At 43.9% G+C, this 21,735-nt stretch overlaps 1 protein-coding gene across 2 annotated transcripts; it reads left to right on the forward strand.

Moving 5' to 3' along the window:
* Positions 1–12,234: 12,234 nt before the first annotated feature.
* On the forward strand, positions 12,235–21,027 carry RDH12 (retinol dehydrogenase 12). 2 transcript variants are annotated; one of them, XM_069595120.1, is made up of 7 exons: positions 12,235–12,492; positions 13,916–14,034; positions 14,502–14,657; positions 15,311–15,415; positions 16,153–16,362; positions 18,923–19,112; positions 20,179–21,027. In XM_069595120.1, the coding sequence occupies exons 1-7, from the start codon at positions 12,425–12,427 to the stop codon at positions 20,279–20,281; spliced, it is 951 nt and encodes a 316-aa protein (XP_069451221.1). In that variant the 5' UTR covers positions 12,235–12,424; the 3' UTR covers positions 20,282–21,027. The 2 variants fall into 2 exon arrangements, with proteins under 2 accessions (XP_069451221.1, XP_069451222.1); XM_069595121.1 differs by having other exon boundaries at positions 12,264–12,468.
* Positions 21,028–21,735: the final 708 nt, after the last annotated feature.

The following is a 21,735-nucleotide window of genomic DNA, read 5'->3' on the forward strand; positions in this document are numbered from 1 at the left end:
CTCGCTGCCGCCATACAGATGAAGCTGGCGCCGGGGTTTGCAGGCGAATTAAAAAGTCGATCGCCCCGCCTTCCCTCTTTCCCTCCCTCCCTTCCGATCAGACGTAAACCAAACCCATGAGCAGAAGCCCTCCGGGGCGGCCCTACCCTGCACACTGCTACATTCCCCATCCTCTGCCTCCTTCCTATTATTTAAGGAAATTATTTGCAAATATAGGCTTGCAAGAGTTCAGTTACCTATAGCTGTGTAACAGTCCACCCACACATAAAGATTAAATAGCACTTATTCTATAACGTTCACGAATTGTGGGTCAGAAATTCAGGCAGGGTTCAGCTACGTGATTCTGCCTTTCCATGTGGAGCTGACTGCGATTACCCAAAGAGGAAATCAGATGATGTCTGGGTTGATCTAGAGGGTCCAAGAAGGCTTCTCCTCACATGTCTTGAATCTCAGGAAGGATAACAAGAAGCTGAACTCAGCTGTACCACTCTCCCTCTCCACATAGTCTCAGGGCCTCTCCATGAGGTCTTTCCAGCGGGCTTGTTTGACTTCTTCCATAATTACAGAACTTGAGGAATGATATTGAAGAGACAGAAAATCTCTTCTCATCTGGGCTTGGAAATTGGCACATTTCTCTGTGGTCTGTTGGTCACAGAAGTCACACAGCAGTCACGTGGAGCCCACCAAGATTCAAGGGGAGGAGGGGCACATTGACCTACATCTCCATAGTCAAGAGACCGAAAGAATGTATGCCAATTTTATTTTTTTTCTTTTCCATTATGGTTTGTTACAGGATATTGAATATAGTTCTCTGTGCTATACAACAGAACCTTGTTGCTTATCTATTCCCTATAAAAACATTTGTATCTGCTAATCCCAAACTCCCAGTCCAATCCTCCCCTGCCTATCCTCCCCCCTTGGCAACCACAATGTATGCCATCTTTAAACTGTGTTCTTGCTAGGAATCTAGATGAATATTTTATAAGTGAAATTATTCTTTGGTATTTCTGTGAAATTTACTGAGTTTTTATCATTCAAAATATGTGTGAGGCCAGGACAACCCTTGTGGTCCACTGGCAAAGAATCCACCTGCCAATGCAGGGGACTCAGGTTTGATCACTGGTCTGGGAAGATTCCACATCCTGCAGGGCAACTAAGCCCATGGCTCACAGCTGCTGAAGCCCCCACACCTAGAGCCCAGTCCTCCCCATCCAGAGAAGGCACCGCATTGAGAAACCAGGGGTAGTTGCAAGGAAGAACAGCCCCTGCTAGTGGCAACTAAAAAAAACCCACCCACAGCAACAAACATGCAACACAACCAAAAATTAATTAATTTTAAAAACTCTAAAAAAATGATTAAATTTTGTAATATGTTATTGAATTCTTTTCTTGTAACTGACTTCTTGTTTTCACTTTTGCACCTAATATTTATTCAACTGTGTCCGACTCTGCAATCCCGTGGACTGTAGCGCACCAGGTTCCTCAGTCCATGGAATTTTCCAGGCAAGAGTACTGGAGTGGGTTGCCACTTCCTTCTCCAGCGGATCTTCCCAACCCAGGGATTGAACCCGGGTCTCCTGCACTGCAGGCAGATGCTTTACCGTCTGAGCCACCAGGGAAGATCTTAATATTTACTCGTAGTACTGTATTCTATTTTTTTCTGGTTACAAGTTTAATGAAGTCCGAAAGGCTTGCATGATGGCACTGAGAGTTAGGGAGGTCCAGGCTTTCCCTTGCACCTCAGTAGAAACAATATGGTGTCCAGGTACCCTGGCCAGGCTTAGCACATGGGGTTCGCTGGCAGAGAAAGAATCTGATCGCTTGAGGACTTCCTGCGTGGAGTCCATTATGACACTGCCATCGCAGTGGGTCAGTACAGAGGAAGCAACCGAGTGTCTGTCCACCTGTCATGTGGATGCCCAGTCTTGTTTAGTGTCACCCCCAGCTGCTGCCTTGCATGTACAGCTTGGGGGTCCTCGAGGAGCACGCTGCACTGAGTTCCTCTGTTAGCAGCATGGTTGGTCCAGCTCCAGCCATTTGTCCCCCAACCGCCTCCACACCCTTCAGCTTCCTCCAACCTCCTCCAGGCCCTTCAGCTTCCTAAGAACCTTTCAGGTACTGTGGTCTCATACTACTACGTTCTTTTTCTTTAAAAGAGTCCTGTAAATTGAGTAGACATCAAGCCCTCCAACGTCGCCATCCACTTCTGATGTTTTATTTCGTTAGCTAGAGTAACTGTGAGTATTCTTTGTATTCTGTGCTATAGGTTTTGGTTTACCCCAAATAGATTATAGTCAAGCATTTTTAAGTAGTCTAGGTCAGGAATCTCCAACCTCCAGGATCTAATGCCTGGTTATCTGAGGTGCAGTTTATGTAATAATAATAGAAATAAAGTGCACAATAAATGTAATGTGTTTGAACCATCCCCAAACCATCCTGCCCTCACACACCCCAGTCCATGAAAAATTGTCTTCCACAATACCAGTCCCTAGTGCCAAAAAGGTTGGGGACCTCTGGTCTAGGAGGCATTTGTTTTCTGTATCTCTCCTTGTCCTGGTATTGGGTGACTGTGACTCTGCTGGTGGCTGTGGGTACTCAAGTTGGCAGAGAGTCTGGACAGCTGAGTCTCTTCCTCCTTGAGGTCTCACAGTGCAGATCTAAGGCCTGGGCTTTGGGGTCCTCTTTTATTTAAACTTTTACCCAAGACTTAACTGCAAAACCCTCTTAGTTTCTTTTCTGCATCCCATCGCATTTCAGTCTCTAGTGCCCAGTGCATTCCCTTTTTAATTGTTCTTTATAGAGATGACTCACAGTTCACTTCTATTAGAACCCAAATCTTCACAATGTTCACAAAGCTGCAAAGAATTAATCTAGAATATTTTAGAATTTCATAACCAGAAAGAGATTACTATAAATTCAGTCATAGTTACCACTATTGATTGGGTGTCTGCATCATGCAAATCTTGGTTCTAGGTGCTGGGAAAAAAGAAAAAGGAAGACCCTGTTTCTGTCCTTGAGTTGTGGAGACAAGAATTTGCCTAACTAAGCTACAAGCCTATGGTTCCCTTCAAAGGGTTTTCGTCCCTCAGTCATGTCTGACTCTTTGCAACGCTGTGAACTGTAGCCTGCCAGGCTCTTCTGTCCACAGGATTTCCCAGCCAGGAATACTGGAGTGGGTAACCATTCCCTTCTCCAGGGGATCTTCCCAACCAGGGATAGAACCTGGGTCTCATGCACTGCAGGCAGATGAAGCCTTTAGTTCAGTTCAGTTCAGTCAGTCAGTCATGTCCGACTCTTTGCGACCCCATGAATCGCAGCACGCCAGGCCTCCCTGTCCATCACCAACTCCCGGAGCTCACTCAGACTCACGTCCATCGAGTCAGTGATGCCATCCAGCCATCTCATCCTCTGTTGTCCCCTTCTCCTCCTGACCCCAATCCCTCCCAGCATCAGAGTCTTTTCCAATGAGTCAACTCTTCGCATGAGGTGGCCAAAGTACTGGAGTTTCAGCTTTAGCATCATTCCTTCCAAAGAAACCCCAGGGTTGATCTTCAAAATGGACTCATTGGATCTCCTTGCAGTCCAAGGGACTCTCAAGAGTCTTCTCCAACACCACAGTTCAAAAGCATCAATTCTTCGGCACTCAGCCTTCTTCACAGTCCAACTCTCACATCCATCCATGACCACAGGAAAAACCATAGCCTTGATTAGATGGACCTTAGTCGGCAAAGTAATGTCTCTGCCTTTGAATATGCTATCTAGGTTGGTCATAACTTTCCTTCCAAGGAGTAAGTGTCTTTTAATTTCATGGTTGCAATCACCATCTGCAGTGATTTTGGAGCCCAAAAAAATAAAGTCTGACACTGTTTCTACTGTTTCTCCATCTATTTCCCATGGAGTGATGGGACCAGATGCCATGATCTTCGTTTTCTGAACATTGAGCTTTAAGCCAACTTTTTCACTCTCCTCTTTTACTTTCATCAAGAGGCTTTTTAGCTCCTCTTCACTTTCTGCCATAAGGGTGGTGTCATCTGTATATCTGAGGTTATTGATATTTCTCCCGGCAATCTTGATTCCAGCCTGTGTTTCTTCCAGTCCAGCGTTTCTCATGATGTACTTTGCATATAAGTTAAATAAGCAGGGTGACAACATACAGCCTTGACGTACTCCTTTTCCTATTTGGAACCAGTCTGCTGTTCCATGTCCTACGTATGGGAACAAAAGAAGGAGATGATGATTAGGGAAGGTGAATGCTTCAGGGAAGAGATGATATTTAAATTAAACCTTAAAGATTGTAAAACTTCTTCAGCTGAAGAAAATTCCCATCACTAAATAGAAGAGCAATTGTTTTCCTCTCATTGCATTTTGTTCTATACTTCTCAATATTGTACCATTATCATCTTTTTTAAGATATGAAAAAAGAAAAAAGTATAACACAACATTGTAAATCGTTCAACTAATACTTCAATTTTAAAAAAGCATAAATATGGCAATGTTTTCCAACTTTTTATTCTGAAATGTTTCGTGTTGATTCTCCATGACAAAAGGTGTGTGTGTTTTCAACATTTTAATGTGAACAAATGTGAACATTCATAAAAGCTTAAAGAATTTTACAGTGAACATCCACATGTCTGTCACCTAGATTGTACATTAACAATTTATTATGCTTGTGTTTTCACAAAAATAAAACAATAAAATAATAATAAATAATAGAATGTCTTCCTTCTATCCATCATCTATCTTATTATACTAATGCACTTCGAAGTAAATTGCAGACGTAAACATATTTCCCATTTAAAAACTCCAGATGCGGATTTCCCTGGTGGTACAGTGGATGGGAATCTGCCTGCCAATCAATGCAGGGGACATGAGTTTGATCCCTAATCTGGGAAGATCCCACATGCCGCGGAGCAATTAAGCCCGTGTCCCACAACTAGAGCCCATGTGCTCTTGAGCCCATGCTCCACAAGAGAAGCCACCACCGTAGGAAGCCTGTGCACCACAATGAAGAGTAGCCCCCAGTTGCTGCAACTAGAGAAAACCTGCACGTAGCAACAAAGCTCCAGTGCCAGCAAAAAAAAAAAAAAAAAGTAAAATTTAAAACATTCAGATGTATATCATAAACTAGAACTTAATATTTGTCTACAGTTTTTTCTTTTGATGCAAAATTTACATATAGTGAAATGCACAAATCTTAAGTGTGTATTCACTGAGTTTCAACAAATGCATAGATCCATGTAATCCAAACCCTCTCAAGATACAGAACATTCCCATCACCCTGGAAAGTTTCCTCATGAGGAGTGCACAGATCCCAGCCCTAGTAGACTAATAGAGTCATCAGAGGTATTCAGAATTAAGCTTTAATAGAATAGAATATGTGCATCCTCAGTCATGTATCACTCTTTGTGACACCGTGGACGCTAGCCCACCAAGCTCCTCTATCCATGGGATTTTCCAGGCAAGAATATTGGAGTGGGTTGCCATTTCCTATTTCAGAGGATCTTCCCAATCCAGGGATGGAACCCAAGTCTCTTACATCCCCTGCATTGTCTGTCAGGCAGATTTTTTATCACTAGCACCAACTGGGATGCCTGCAGAATTCAGCTGGGAGAAGGGTTAGGAGATAGCTAGCACCTCTAGCTCCTGGAAAGGTACTAATAACTGACCATGGATAAACAGGTTAATCTGGTTAAACTCCAGCTGAGTGAAAGGCCTAGGATACAAAGCAAAACGTTACTGTGCTCTAATCCTTTTTATTACCATACATACTGAAGTTGTATCATTCTGTTATCCTGAAGGCTCTACCTCTTGGAGAACAGTGGCTCTCAAATGGGATAGTTTTGCCCTTCAGTAGATATCAAAGACTGGAGATGTTATGGTTGTCACAGGGCCAAGTAGTGCTACTGGCTTGTATGTATAGGGGTCAGGGATGCTGCTAAGTACTAAGTACTTCCTCCAAAGTACAGGGCAATCCCTCACAGGAATCTTTTGGCTCCAAAATCGGTAGTACCTGCTGTAGGTGACTAACCGATATGGGAAAAATCAATACGTATTACATACTAGCAGTAGACTTTTTTTTTAAAGAAAGATAATAAGTTTTTCATCTTTTAAAATCAAGAAAAAGGAACAATCAGTGCTTGCTTTGGCAGCACACATAGTAAAAAAAAGAAAACTGAAAAAAAGGAACAATCATTATTGGATAAAACTAACCATTTTGGTAGTTTGTGGATAGGGATATTAGAGGAGGCAGCAAGTTCCTCATGACAGAAATAGAAATATCTATGCCATGCTGTATAAGCCCTTTTGGAGGGGTGGAGGCAGTTTGTGGTAGAAAGTTTGGATTTGAGACATTCTACTTCTCTGCTGAGCTTCCAGAATCTGTGATTTTTAAGTCTGGGTGAAGAGAGAGCGAGAAGGAGAAGTTTATAGTTCTTCCTCCTGCTCTAATTTGTAAGAAGTCCCTTTCAAGAGTAACCAGAGCAGGGGTAACCAGGTGGCCAGTGCAATATGACTTCATATGAATTGCGACCAAAAGTCAAATCATAAAGCAGCCTTCCAGCTTCCTATTATGTGATCTCTCCATAGCACACTCTTCAAGGATGGTGTTACCTTCTGATCTGTGATTTAGCAGGTGTCAGGATGAGGTGTTACAAATGATGAGTGCTTCCTCATAGCTGAATTTTAGGTGTGTTCCTGCACTGGTTCCCCTGATGTTTTCATCTCTTTATATCACATTTAAGATTAAAGTCCTTAAAAAGCAAGTGTCAGATTTTGGTGTTGATTCCAACGATGAAGTAGGTCAAGATGTTGGTTTCAATACACCTATGGGCACTTTATTTATTTTTTTTTACAAAGGAGGCAAAAATATACAATGGAGAAAAGACAGGCTCTTCAGTAAGTGGTGCTGGGAAAACTGGATGGCTACGTGTAAAATAATGAAACCAAAACACTTTCTAACACCATACACAGAAATAAACTAAAAATGGATTAAAGATTTAAATATAAGGTCAGAAACTATAAAACTCTTAGGGGAAAATCTAGGCAGTACACTTTTTGACATATATCACAGCAAGATCCTCTTTGACCCACCTCCTAGAGTAATGGAAATAAAAACAAAAGTAAACAAATGGGACTTAATTAAGCTTAAAAGCTTTTGCACAGCAAAGGAAATAATAAAAGACAACAATATTAAAAGACAACCCTCAGAGTGGGAGAAAATAATTGCAAATGATACAATAGACAAAGGATTAACTCCAAAATACATAAGTAGCACATGTAGCTCAATACCTGAAAAACAAACAACCCAATCAAAAAAATGGGCAGAAGACCTAAACAGACATTTCTCCTAAAAAGACATATGGATGGCTAACAAACACATGAAGAGGTGCTCAACATCACTCATTATTAGAGAAATGCAAATCAAAACTACACTGAGATATCATCTCACACCAGTCAGAATGGCCATCGTTAAAAAATCTGCAAACAATAAATGCTGGAGAGGATGCGGAGAAAAGCAAACCCTCTTGCACTGTTGGAGGGACTGTAAATTGCTACAACCACTATGGAGAACAGTGGGAGATTCCTTAAAAAACTAGGAATGGAACTACCATGTGACCCAATAATCCCACTACTGGGCAAATACCATGATAAAACCATAACTGAAAGAGGTGCATGTACCCCAGTGTTTGCTGCAGCACTTTTTACGACAGCTAGGACGTGGAAGCGACATAGATGTCCATCGACAGTTGAATGGATACAGAAATTGTGGTACATAGACACACTGGAATATTCCTCAGCTTTGAAAAAAGAGCGCATTTGAGTCAGTCCTAATGAGGTGGATGAACCTAGAGCCTATTGTGGAGAGTGAAGTCAGAAGGAGAAAAACAAATATTGCATATTAATGCATGTGTATGGATCTAGAAACATGATACTGATGAATCTGTTTGCAGGACAGCAGTGAAGACGCAGACATAGAGAAGAGACCGCGGGAGGGAGGGAGAGAGTGGGGCAAACCGGAGGAGTAGCTGGGAAATATAGATGTTCAATTCAGTGCAGTCGCTCAGTCGTGTTGACTCTTTGCGACCCCATGAATCGCAGCATGCCAGGCCTCCCTGTCCATCACCACCTCCCGGAGTTCACTCAGATTCACGTTCATCAAGGCAGTGATGCCATCCAGCCATCTCATCCTCTGTCGTCCCCTTCTCCTCCTGCCCCCAATCCCTCCCAGCATCAGAGTCTTTTCCAATGAGTCAACTCTTCGCATGAGGTGTCCGAAGTACTGGAGCTTCAGCTTTAGCATCATTCCTTCCAAAGAAATCCCAGGGCTGGTCTCCTTCAGAATGGACTGGTTGTTACCATATGTAAAATAGATAGCTGGTGGGAGTTTTCTGTTGTGACACAGGGAATTCAATCCAGTGCTCTGTAACAACCTAGATGGGTGGGATGGGGTGGGAGATGGGAAGGAGGTTCAAGAGGAAAAGGGCATGTGTATACCTATGGCTGATTCATGTTGACATATGGCAGACACCAGCACAATATTGTAAAGCAATTATCCTCCAATACAAAAAATTTTAAAAATGTTTTTGTATATACAGAAACACATGTTTAAGAATATCTCCATACAGTTTTGAGAAATAGCCTTGTTTTGTGATATTGCAATGGTCACTTTAACAAAAATAAACAATTTGTTTCAAAGTGACCTGGGTCTTTTTGCTCAAAACTTTAGTTTTTAATAAGCTATGGCTTATAAGTTCACAAGGTGCAAAAAGGGTACATTCAGTGAAAAGCCTCCTATTTCTGCCCCCTGTCCTCTTAGAATCCACCATTGTTAACTACTTCTTATCTTTTCTGAGATGGTCTATGTATATCAGATAAATATGTCCATATATTCTTTTTTAAACAAACGGTAACATATTATAAACACTCTTCTGCTCCTTGACTTTTTACCCTATGTTCTCAAAGATTGTTTCATGTCCCTATGTTAAAAAAATTGTTCTTTGTTACAGCTGGACATTTAGAAGGGTTTTCAAACTTTTGCTATTAAACACAGTGCTGCAATGACAATCTTACAAAAACAAGAACATGGGATGTCTAGGTCAACAGGTAAGAGTTTTGATTAATTAGATGTTTCTACACTTCTCTTTGTAACAATAAACTCTCAGTAGTATTTCATCATTATTTATTCATACTCTCAACCAGTGGATCATATTATAATCTTTTTGATCTTTCCCAAACTGATAAGTGAAAAGTGGCTCCCAGTGCAATTTTAATTTGCTTTCTCTTATTATGAGTGAGGTTAAAGAACCACTTGTATTTATTTTTTTGTAAACTGTTATTTTAATTGAGTTTTTATTTTTTTCTTAGTGATTTTAAAGAGTTTTTTATATGCTAAATAAATGCTTATCTGCAATGCATGTATTTCCTATCTTAGTTTTAATCACTTTAAAATCATTTAAAATTTTTTTCAGTGGTTTTTCTTAATACTATAATGGTTTTGTTTTTCACATTTATATCTTTGATCTATTTGGAATTTTTGTGTAAAGAATAAGATAAGAATCAAGATTACTTTTTCCCAACTGTATACCTAGGTATTATACTTTATTAAATACTCCATCTGCCCCACCCCACCCCCGATTTGAAATGGTGTTTTATCATATTTCCATACGTATTGGGGTCTGTTTCTTGGCTTTCCATTTGGTTCTGTTGGTTTGTCTGACCATTTACCTGCTTATACCACACCATTTTTAGGGCTTCCCTGCTGGCTCAGATGGTAAAGTATCTGCCCGCAATCTGGGAGACCTTGGTTTGATCCCTGGGTCGGGAAGATCCCCTGGAAAAGGATATGGTAACCCATTCCAGTACTCTTGCCTGGAAAATTCCATGGACAGAGGAGCCTGGTAGGCTATAGTCCATGGAGTCGCAAAGAGTCAGATACAACTGAGCAACTTCACTTTCACCACACCATTTAAGTTGGTATAGTTTTAACATAGTTTAACATTTGGTAGACGGGGGAGCCTGGTGGGCTGCCATCTATGGGGTCGCACAGAGTCAGACATGACTGAAGCGACTCAGCAGTAGCAGCAGCAGCAGAGTTAATCAATCACCTGATGATGGTCTTTGAATTGCAATATTTAACATGTTTTCAGCCAATTATTTGTGTCTTTTCATAATTCTAAATGTCTTATCTTCCTTCTAACATCTTATCTGTGCTGCTCCAGAGCACAATATACTGTACTTTAGGGCTCTCTGCCTCCCAGACAAACTTAAGATAAATTGCATATCATCTCCACAGGGGCAGGGCATTTTAATTTGATTCAGTAGTGATGGGGAGCCTACAAGACTTTAGTACAAAGGTACTCAGATTTGAGGTTCCTAGATGCACTTTCCCTCTCATGGTATGGCATTGTGTCTGTCTCACTAGTCGACCCTAGCTCTGATTACATGGGGGTAAGGAGGACTCAAATAAAACACCAATAGATCTTGTTTTCACATAAAATCTATGGTGTTGCAGACCCAGTATCAGCAGGTATTGAAGAAAAGGACTCTGTCCAATCAACAGGACCATGTGGGCCCAGCAGACATCCATCTCAAGGAGACAGACATTGAGAAGCACCAACAGAGAGTTCCCCTCAGGGGCTTCAGGGACTTCGCACTATTTGAAACTGTCATTGCTGCAGTGAACTGAAGCCAGTGTAGGAGAAGTGGGAATGAATGGGAGAGGCAACCTAGGAGTTAAGGAGGATTCGCCTTGGGAGTGATCCAACTTCTCCTTGTTCTGTTCATCGGTTCTTGGGATTCGCAAGGGGCAGGAGTGGCTCTGAGAAATGCTCAGTGAGTGTGTGTTCAGTAAATGGATGAATCGTTGAGTGAGGGAGGGAGCAACTGCCTGCTGCAGAAGTCTTTGTTCATCACTCATGTCTTTTAGGAGCCTCCTCTATCTGTGCAGGAGGGAGCGGATCTGGGGCATAACTCGTGGAGTCCTGTCCAGGAAAGGAATGCTGAGTAAGCAGAAGCTGTGACCCCTTCACGTTCCCCTCCCATCCCCTCACACAGCTCCAGAGGACTCAAGAGTTTCTGCCAGCTTTGTTTCTTATGTTTCCCCTCATCTTTAATAGCATTCCACTGAAACATCCCCTGCATTCATTACCTCTTGCTTTTCCTCACTAACCCCTTGAATAAAGCAAGTAAAATAGCAAAGGAGACAGAAATCAATACAGTTAATGACAACAGCCAGCTCCTACACGCAACTAAATGTGTTAGTTTCTGTCTCAAGTTTTGTATTTAAATACTTTAAAAGGTAGGTGTATAGTTTATCATGCCCATTATGCAAGTGAGGAAACTGAATTAACAGAGAGGTTTAGTAACTTACCCAAGGTCACTGCTCTGGTAAATGGGTCAGCTGAGATTTGAACCAGAATGTTCACTCCAGAGACCATGCCCTGATGTACTATACCTTTTCTTTCGCATGTATACGTGTGGGTTAACTTCACTGAAATAGAACAGAAACACAGTCAAGGGCTTCCATGGTGGGCCAGTGGCTAAGAATCTGCCTTGCAATGTAGGGGACACCAGTTTGATCCCTGGTCCAGAAGGATCCCACACGCTGTGGAGCAACTAAGCCTATGGGCCACAACTACTGAGTTCATGAGCCACAGCTACTGAAGCCCCATGTGCCTAGAGCCTGTGCTCCACAACAAGAAAAGCCACAGCCATGAGAAGCCCATGCACCACAGTGAAGACTCAAGTACAGTAAAAAATAAATTAAAAAAATTACAAAACCCACCAAGTGCACAGATCAAGTGCATGACTCAGTGAATTTTCACAAAGTGAGCACACCTGTGTAACAGCAGCCACCTCCAAGAACAGAACACACCCCTGACCAGAAGATCCTAACACGCTCCGCCCCAATCTCTACCCCTTTCCCATCAAGGGAAACCACTCTTCTGAATTCTTTCATCGTTCTGGGGGTTTCTTTCTTGTCTATTTTAATCACACTGTATTTCAAGCATCATGGGGTCTATTGCTAAAGTTAAAACTATTCTATTTTGCAGGTGTGCGGCTGGGAGTGGTTGAGAGAATACACCCCCTAGATAAGAGAAATGATTGAGGATGGGGAAGTTAGGGGGCTGTTCTCCATCTGCCCTCATTCTCTTTGCCAATGTGAGGCTCTGCTCTTTCCTCTGTCCTCCTCCCCCAGGACTACATCTCCCAGCAGGCTGTGCTCTGACAGCTCTCGGATTTAAATAGGATTCTGGGCTACGCTCAGAGCCAGGCTGTTGCTGAGCACCCAGGAGCGAGAGGAGCTGGAGGAGAGAGAAGCAGCAAGCAGCAGCCAAGAGTTGGAGCCAGACCAGGAGGAGCCTGAGCCAGAGTTGGAGTAGAAGTTGCTCTTGCTGAAGCAGCAGCAACTAAAGAAGTTGAAAAGATGCTGGTTGTCTTGGGACTGCTCACCTCCTTCCTTTCTTTCCTGTATGTGACAGCTCCATCCATCAGGTTTGTCTTAATTCAGTAATTCATTGAGTAGTTTACAAAGCCCTGAGTTGGGAGCCATGGAGCTTGTAAGGAGATGAGTTCTCAGCAGCTGAAGGAGGAGAAAGGGATGGAGGCCAAGGGAGAGAAAGTGAAGGCAGAAAAAGCACGAAGGAAGGAGGTGGTTATGAATACCATGGTGGAAGATGAGAAGGAAGCACCTGGGCTGGGAGAGGAGAGGCGGGTTTGAATTCTGAAGCTAGTGAGAGGCTGAATGGATGACTCTGTTAAGTAGCTTGAAAGCCATCTTATGGGGGAGCCCTTGCTCTTTCATTCTACTCCCTTAGTTCCTCTGAAGACCTCCCTTTCTTCAGTATCCCCAGTCAAGGTGGGCTTGCTGCATTACCATGGGTGGTCCTTGCCAAGGGACTCATTGTTAAGTACCAGGCATCTTGGGAAGGAAACGAACTCTCTCCACTTTGAAATAGCTGACAAGTAATGTTTGGAGATGGCTATTTTGCTGTAAGATTTCTGGAGATGTCAGAGAAATGTGTGTTCTGAGTAGAGAATTTTTAAATTGGAGATAGTCAAAAAGGTTAAAGGGACATATCAAGGACAAAGTATTGCTCTAGGTCCTGGCAGAGAAAGCTGGGTTCAGATTCCGGTTTTGCCACTGTTAGCTAGCGAACTTCAAGCCTCAGCTTTCTGCATTGTAATATGGGGATAATAACAGAATGACTGAATTAAATTCCCTTGGAAAGTGCCTGGCTTAGTGCTTGGCAGCTGGACGATGTTCAGGTCATGTCAGGTCTGTTCCCTCCTGTCCTATTTTGGGGAACTTGTCAGGTCAACTCTATGTAAAAGGATGCTCTTCGCACAGAGGTCTGAGCAACGGAGGTTTTCCTCTTTGTGCACTGACTGCTAGAATGAAATCTCTAATAAGATGGCAGAATATTCTGGCTCTCTTAAAACTGGCAAGGCAACCCAAGAGCCATGTTTACATGTGGGACCCCTGGAGGTGCTGTTCATCAGTTACTCACCACTGATGCTTATTGAAGACCGAGGGCTCAGGACCACTGATTCCACGAATGCCCACCCATCTCATGTTTGTGGCGCAGGTTAGAGGAGGAATCTGACCTCTGAGAACCTCTGCAAGATATCTTTGTTATCTAACAAGGAAGGTCTCCATTGGCTCTGGCTCAAGAGAATTGATTTTATTTGTTCTGATGATCATTTGTAGCTTCCGGGCACATGACTTCCCCACCTGAGCTGATAAGCAGGAGACTGCCTTGCTCACTGGGATAATGCTGTCCCCTGAAGATTAGCTGCTTTAGGTCTCCTGACAACAATGCAAAGGAATCCCTCTTTGAGGGCGGGTGAGTTTTATGAATCTCCTTCTGGGGTTAGAAAAGATGGTGCGTAAATGTTTTGTTTCCTTTGCTTATAGGAAGTTCTTCGCTGGCGGGGTTTGTAGAACAGATGTGCAGCTTTCTGGGAAGGTGGTGGTGATCACTGGCGCCAACACAGGCATCGGCAAGGAGACGGCCAGAGAGCTTGCTCGCAGAGGCAAGTCTTTCCCTTCGTCTCCACAGGGCAGGACCTCCTGCCTTTCTTGCCAGGAGCTCTGCTCACATTCCCTTATCTTTCTTCCTGGGCCAGGAACTCAAGGATCCTGGGGTTCAAGTCCAGCTGGGATACCAACTTACTCTATGGCCTGAAACCTTCCTTCCTGCCTGCCCCTTTCTTATTATATAAAGTAAGGAAAACAGTGATGCCTGCGTATAATATTGGTCAGGTTGGTTATTCTAAAAGGAGATCCTTAGCTACGGTAAAAAATAAAACCAGGGTTGTAAAAGTCAGGGTTCCCAGGCTGGTCTAAAGCTGATAGCAAGGAGAATCCAGAAGTGGCAATATAGCTACTCATTGTTTTAAGAATGGTGAGGGGGAGTGCTCTGCCTACCAGTGCCGAACTCACTTACTAGACTCTTCTTCAGCCCAGGCTCTGAACATGTAGTCCTTTGTTTTGGCCCTAGGAGCCCGAGTATACATTGCCTGTCGAGATGTACTGAAGGGGGAGTCTGCTGCCAGTGAAATCCGAGCTGATACAAAGAACTCCCAGGTGCTGGTACGGAAACTGGACCTATCTGATACCAAATCCATCCGAGCCTTTGCTGAGGGCTTCCTGGCAGGTGAGGCCCCAGTAGGTGGCTAGAAAGGCAGGAAGCTGGGTGTGGGAGTGGCTGCTCCACCCTGGACCATCTCTGACTGTAAAATCAGAACCATTACGGATCCCACTGGACAGGTTCTGCCGCATGAACTAGCAGGGCAGGGAACTGGCACAGGGACAGTGGGTGGACAGGCTGGGCAGGATCCTTATCATTCTCTTGCCTCAGCAGTGGGGATGTTGGAGATGTCAGCTCCCTGTCTGGGCTTGCTCCTTGGCATCAAGGCGTGGCCCTGATGCCACGCTCTTCTTTGATTCTGAAAATCAGCCTTCTGCGGCCACAGGGAGTACAGGAAGTTGTGTTGCTGCTAATATTCTTCTGTATCTTGGAAAATGACCATCTGCCATCAAGGACTATGAAATCTATGAAGGACAGGGACCGTGTCTGTCTTATTTACCACTGTGTGCCCAGTGCCTAGCCCAGCCCCGAGTCAGTACTGAGTACACACTTGCTGAATGAATGGATGAATGGCGTCCAGGAAGACAACAGCAACCAAAATTAGAAACCCAGTGACAGCGGTTACTGAATATCACTGAGATAGGCCCAAAGGCAAGGAACAAGCACTCAGAAATGGGGCAGGAAGCTAACCACATGGTCTCCTTGGCTGTGCTCTTTAGAGGAAAAGCAGCTTCATATTCTGATCAACAATGCAGGAGTGATGCTGTGCCCGTATTCCAAAACAGCTGATGGTTTTGAAACCCACTTGGCAGTCAACCACCTGGGTGAGTATCTTTGAGTGACTGAAAAGCAAGGCATTCTGGGTTTTCCTTCATTATCCCTCTCCTAACCAGTACAAAAAAGTGAGCTCCTCTTACTCACATCATTAAGAACCCCCCAAATTAGGAGATACCAGGAAGAAGAATGTCATTCTTGAAGGGAACCATGGTAATGAAGACTTGCCAGGCAGGGCCAGATGTAGGGGTGCAGGGATCTTTGGCTGCAAGGGGTCAGTTACTGTAACAAGTAAAGCAAGGGCTGGTCCATGGAGGAGGCAGACCTTCGAGACTTGAGGTATGAGAGCGGTTATAGTTCAAAGTTCAGGGCGATGGCTTTCATGAGGGTATCATGGAGCATGTTCTCTGATCATAAGCACGTGTTATTTTCCCTGAATATTTCATCCTTCCTTCTGTCCATGGCCACAGCTGTGTGATCATAGCTAGAGGGGAGATGTCCAAAGCTTGCAGTTGCCCCTGACTGGGGCAAGGGCAACAGTGCAAATAACTACAGATTGCATCTGTATTGCCTTACCTACAGTCCAGCTCTGGCCCTTGCCTTGAGGACTCCACTAACTCAGACTGACCGACCAGTAGTGCTAAGTTGCTCATTGTATCAATGTGTTCACACCCAGATGATAGTGAGCTAGTGCTAAAATCCTGTCATACACCAGCTCTCACACCCAAGCCTGGGCTGCCAGTCCACTCTTACATTCCACCCCTCTCCCCACCGGCTCTCCTCACAGGTCACTTCCTTCTCACCCACTTGCTCCTGGGGCGGCTGAAGGAGTCCGCCCCTGCACGGGTGGTGAACCTGTCGTCAGTGGCCCACCATGCTGGCAAGATTCGCTTCCACGATCTCCAGGGTGAGAAGTACTACAACCGGAGTTTTGCTTATTGCCACAGCAAGCTGGCCAACGTGCTCTTCACTCGTGAGCTGGCCAAGAGGCTCAAAGGTGAGTCTAGAGAAAGGACCAGAGTTAAGACAGGAAAAGCATGGGCTCAGCCCAGTTCTGAGGTTGACAGAAACTTCTGAAGTCAGAATGTCAAGCGTGCACATTTCAGTGGCAGCTCTGTGCGCTAAGGAAAATGAGGTTACCAACAGAGCGAAAAATGAATGTTATAAAACAGAGTCCTTGCCCTTGGGAAGGACTGTTAAAATTGAACAGGGGTCAGGAAAACCTATAAACCTTATGTGTTTTGTTACATCTTATTACATTGGCCAAAAAGCTCATTTGGGTTTTTCCATAACATCTTACAGAAAAACCTGAATGGACTTTTTGGTCAACCCAGGATTTCACATTTATAATCTCATCTGATATTAAAAATTAATTAATACATAAAATTATTAAAAAATAATTTTATTTGTTTTTGACTGTGCTGGGTCTTCATTGCTGTGAGGCTTTTTCCTAGTTGCGGAGAGTGGGGGCTACTCTCCAGTTGCGGCGTGCAGGCTTCTCATTGTGGTGGCTTCTTTTGTTGCAGAGCATGGGTTCTAGCGCACTCAGGCTTCAGTAGTTGGGGCACATGGGCTTCGCAGTTGTGGCTCCTGGGCCCTAGAGCACAGGATCAATAGTTGTGGCGCACAAGCCTAGTTGCTTCACAGCATAAAGGATCCTGCTGGATCAGGGATCAAACCCATGTTTCCCACATTGGCAGGCAGATTCTTAACCACTGAGCCACCAGGGAAGCCCTCATCTGATTTTTTAATGACAACCTCTTGCAACAGGCAGAATAGGTATTGTTTTTACTGTTTTATGGGTCCACACCGAGATTTAGAGAAGTGGCCGGCCCAAGATTATACAGCAAGTGAAGGACAAGGACTGGAAGGTAGGGACTGAGATTTATTTATTTATTTATTTTTGGGACTGAGATTTAAATCAGGTTGCTTCCTTCACTGGGCCTTCTGCTGAGGTTCACACGGTGAGCTGAGCTACAGAGCAGCCACTCACTGCCTGGAGTCAGGGTTTCAGATACTTGAGTCTGAGTTCTTGCTCTGCCATATGTAGAGCCACGTGTATATGCAAACATGTCCCTTTAATCTCCCTTGACTTCATCCCCTCAGCTGTAAGGGGAGGTGAGGCCACTCTTAATCCTATGATTCTGTGCTACCCTGAAGTTTTTGTTTAGCTGTTGACTTTAATATCTTTGAATCTAGAGGACCATTTGCTCTAGAGAATAAGCCAGAGTTTGGGGGAAATGGTATTTACTATCAGAATGCAGAAAGTAGAAGAATAGGGTAACTCTGTTCAATGTCCTGTGGTGGCCTGGGTAGGAGGGGAGCTTGGGGGAGAATGGATACATGATTATGTATGGCTGAGTTCCTTTGCTGTCCATCTGAAACTATCACAACATTGTTAATTAGCTATACTCCAATATAAAATAAAAAGTTAAAAAATACTAATAGTGACAAAAATAATTGAGAGTTTGTGTGTGCCATGTACTATCGATGTCTTTACTCATTTAATACATTATTCCTATGAGGTAAATGCTATTATTTTTCCACTCCCTACAAAGGGAGAAATGAGCACAAATATCTTAAGAAACTTGCCCAAGCAGGACATATTATTCCTAAATGAGACAGGATTCAAATCCAGGCTGCTTGGAAGTCCATGCTCTTTGCTCTACGTTGGGGTTCAGACCTTAGCTCTGCAACCTGCTAGGTGGGACCTTAGGCAATTTCCTTAACCTGTCTGATGAAAACTCTGTTTCCTTAACTATAAGTGGGCTTCTTAGTATTGCTTATCTCATGAACCTCTTTGAGAGTCAAATGAGATAACATGTAAAACACGTAGCACGGCCCTTGTATGTAATAAATACTGAAGACAGTAGAGGTAGCAGGGGTGTCTAGGGGCCTGTCAGTAGCCCCCATCATATCCATCAACACCCCTCAACCTATATACTTCGTCAAATGTGTTTGCCTGGCAAATGCAGTTTACAACAAGGTCCTAGCTTCCTACCTTCTAACAGAATTGTTACCCCTGAGACTCTCCAATAGAAATTCCAACGATACCATTTAAGCCAAAGATTAAGATAACACTGAAACAGGGACTTCCCTGGTGGTCCAGGGACTTTACCTTCCAGGGCAGGCGGTATGGATCTGATTGCTGGTTGGGAGCTAAGATTGCATAGGCCTCATGGCCCGAACATCAAAACATAAAACAGAATCAATATTGTAACAAATTAAAGACTTTAAAAAACGGTACACATAAAAGAATCTTAAAAAGAAAAGATGGCACTGAAATAGAAGGACCTTTAACCAAGTATTCCATCTGGTACATAGAAGGCTGAGAAAGTTATAGATCTTTCTGGATAACATCAGTGAATTACTTGTGAGCTTCTACCTGGCGACTTAGGGACTAAACCACCACCACCACCACCTGGCTGGAAGTGGTGTCTTTGGAACACAGGGGTTCCGGGGCCCTTCTTGTCGCTTGTGCATGCTGGCGCAGGAGGTGAGCTGTTTTCCTGGCCTGGGAGTGTGTCTCTGGTCTAACTGCGCCCTCTTTGCGCTAGGCACGGGAGTCACCACCTACGCGGTGCACCCAGGCATCGTCCGCTCCGAGTTGGTCCGACACTCCTTCCTGCTGTGCCTGCTCTGGCGGCTCTTCTCCCCCTTCCTCAAGACGACGTGGGAGGGGGCGCAGACCAGCCTGCACTGCGCGCTGGCTGAGGGCCTAGAGCCTCTGAGCGGCAAGTACTTCAGGTGTGTAGCAGCTGTGTGCCTGATGGGGGAATCCAGATTCAGGTTGGGCCAGTAAACCAAGTGCTTTTACTTTTTAAAGGAAGCTTAGATTTGATACATAGGTTTCCCTGGTGGCTCAGTGGTAAAGAACCTGCCTGCCAATGCAGGAAACATAGGTTCAATCCCCAGGCCAGGAAGATTCCCTGGAGAAGGAAATGGCAACCCACTCCAGTATTCTGGCCTGGAAAATCCCATGGAGCCTGGAGGTCTCAACATGACCTAGTGACTAAATAACAGCTTCGAAACATTGCAAGAACTGGTTTCAATAACAACAACAAGAGTTGGTTTCATGGCTCTGTTTGAAACCTATGTGCCACATTTCCAGGTAAGCTTTGCAGAGCCTTTTTCTTTTCCTTAGAAGCTTTTGGCTGACTTCCTTTATGAATTTTTAAATAGCACATAGCACAAAGCTCCAGGGCAAAGCCACTGCTTCCCAGTGTGAACTCTGTCTCCCGGAGATGGCGAGATTGGCATTCACTGATGGAATGTAAGAATAGGCATTTTGTTGTCTACTAGATGAGCTAGCCTGGGGTCCAGTCACCACCAGATTTCAAAGGATTGGTGAGCAGAAGGGACATTCTGTGGTCTCTGCAACCACTGCAAAGTGACATGAACATGTTACTATGCTATACCTTTGTTTTTAAAACATTTTATACTATATATAAGATAGATAACCAACAAGGACCAATTATATAGCACAGGAAAAGCTACTCAGTATTCTGTGATAACCTTTATGAGAGAAGAACCTAAAAAAGAATGAAGATATGTACATGTCTAACTAAATCACTTTGCCGGACACCTGCACCAAACACAACACTGTAAATCAACTCGACACCAATAAAATTAAAAATTTTAAAAAGTCAATACAAACCCCAGAATATTTTAAAATTGAATTTTAGTATAGTTAGTTTCTTTTTTATCTAATATATTTTATACAGTTAGAAATCTATTCCGAGGAGGAGGATGTGAACTTTTCCAGACTGTCCATTTTCACTGTTGGATATTCACTCTCTTTCTCTCCCTCCAGTGACTGCAAGAAGACCTGGGTGTCACCCAGGGCCCGGAATAACAAAACGGCTGAGCGCCTGTGGAACGTCAGCTGTGAGCTTCTGGGAATCCAGTGGGAGTAGATCTGGTGGAAGAGGCACTGTTGTATCAGGCCAAGTCCACACCATGAGAGACGGGGACCGAGGAGAAGGCCTGCCCTGCAGGCTTGTCCTGGCAGGCTGCTGTAGTGAACCCTGGCTTGCTCTGATACTCCCGACCCTTCTAGAAATCTTTGCACACCCAACCCTCTCATGAGGCTGGCTCATGGCATAAGATGGTCACAGCTACAGAGCACTCTTCTCCAAGACTTACAGAGTCGGCCACCCTCTTGGGCTGGTAGAACGGGGCAGATGCCAGGCTGGGCATGAGAATGGCAGAAGAGCCTGGGAAATTGGATCAATTTCCTCACCGAGACCAGAAATGCCAGTTAGCACACTCAGCTGAGGTGATGAACATCAGTGTTACATCTTTCTAGGATCTATAGGCTCAAAGACTATTGACTGATCTCTTTTTTGTAACACTAGTCTGGAGTCTGGACCAACTCCAGAGGATCTAGGCTCAAACTTGGCTGACATTATTTCCTTCCTCTGAGCATCCTGGAGTTGTAGTGTAAAGGCTCCAGTGTAAAGACACAGAAGCCTGTTTTCTCTTTCCAGTAGGTTTTTTTTTTTATTAAAAACAATTTTTTTCAGCTCTACTGAGATATAATTGGCATAAAACATTGTATAAGTTTGGACCTTCCCATTTTCAATCATGTAGATGGTTTCTTTTTCTAAAGAGTTGCCTTTGCCTCAGTTTTAGAGAAAATAAAGACTGTGTGTTCCTCTTATTGCCTTATTTATTCTCTCAGGGTAGCAAGGGAGAAATGAAACCAACTTCAATGAGTAATATTTCACTTTCTCACCCATTGACCCATAATCTTCTTATAATACATCCTCTAGGTACAGAATAAGATGGTTCAGTTGGGTGTTTTCTCAAGTTTGTTTCAGCTCTCACATTTTACTATTTAAGAAGTGGTAGGAGTGATTTAAATTATACAGATGTTGAGCTTCACTATGGATCAAGGTCAGAGGCAGTAGAAGACTTCATTTAGTTTGATACATAAAGACAGAAAAATCAAGCTCTGATAAACCCTCTAATTAAAACCATAGCTCTCTTCTCTTCTGGCCTCCCTGTTCTCATCTACTGTGGCCCCAGGTGACCTGCTCCTTGCCGTAAGTGCTGAAGGTCACCAAGAAGAGACAGGGAGATGCCACATTTTTAAGTCAGTTGAGCCAAGAAGTAATGTTATTGCTTCCAGTCTGAACGTATCCAAAGGGCATATGGTGATAAAAGTGCCCTTTCTTTCCATAGCAGGCAGACTTAAAAAACAGACAAGCAGGACTTCCCTGCTGGGCAAGTAGTTAAGAATCCACCTGCCAATGCAGGGGACATGGGTTCAATCCCTGGTCTCAGAAGATGCCACATGCTGTGGAGCAACTAAGCCCAGGTGCCCCGAATATGGAGCCCATGCCCTAGAGCTGGTGCTCCACAATGA

Source organism: Ovis canadensis, chromosome 7 (assembly GCF_042477335.2).
Source record: "Ovis canadensis isolate MfBH-ARS-UI-01 breed Bighorn chromosome 7, ARS-UI_OviCan_v2, whole genome shotgun sequence".
NCBI lineage: Eukaryota > Metazoa > Chordata > Mammalia > Artiodactyla > Bovidae > Ovis > Ovis canadensis.

Bases quoted from the DNA above. Each gene is read 5' to 3' on its own strand.
- RDH12 (XM_069595120.1), top strand. From the start codon at position 12,425: ATGCTGGTTGTCTTGGGACTGCTCACCTCCTTCCTTTCTTTCCTGTAT. The intron at 12,493-13,915 runs GTTTGTCTTAAT...CTTTGCTTATAG, and splicing joins GTGACAGCTCCATCCATCAG to GAAGTTCTTCGCTGGCGGGG. The intron at 14,035-14,501 runs GCAAGTCTTTCC...TTTTGGCCCTAG, and splicing joins CAGAGAGCTTGCTCGCAGAG to GAGCCCGAGTATACATTGCC.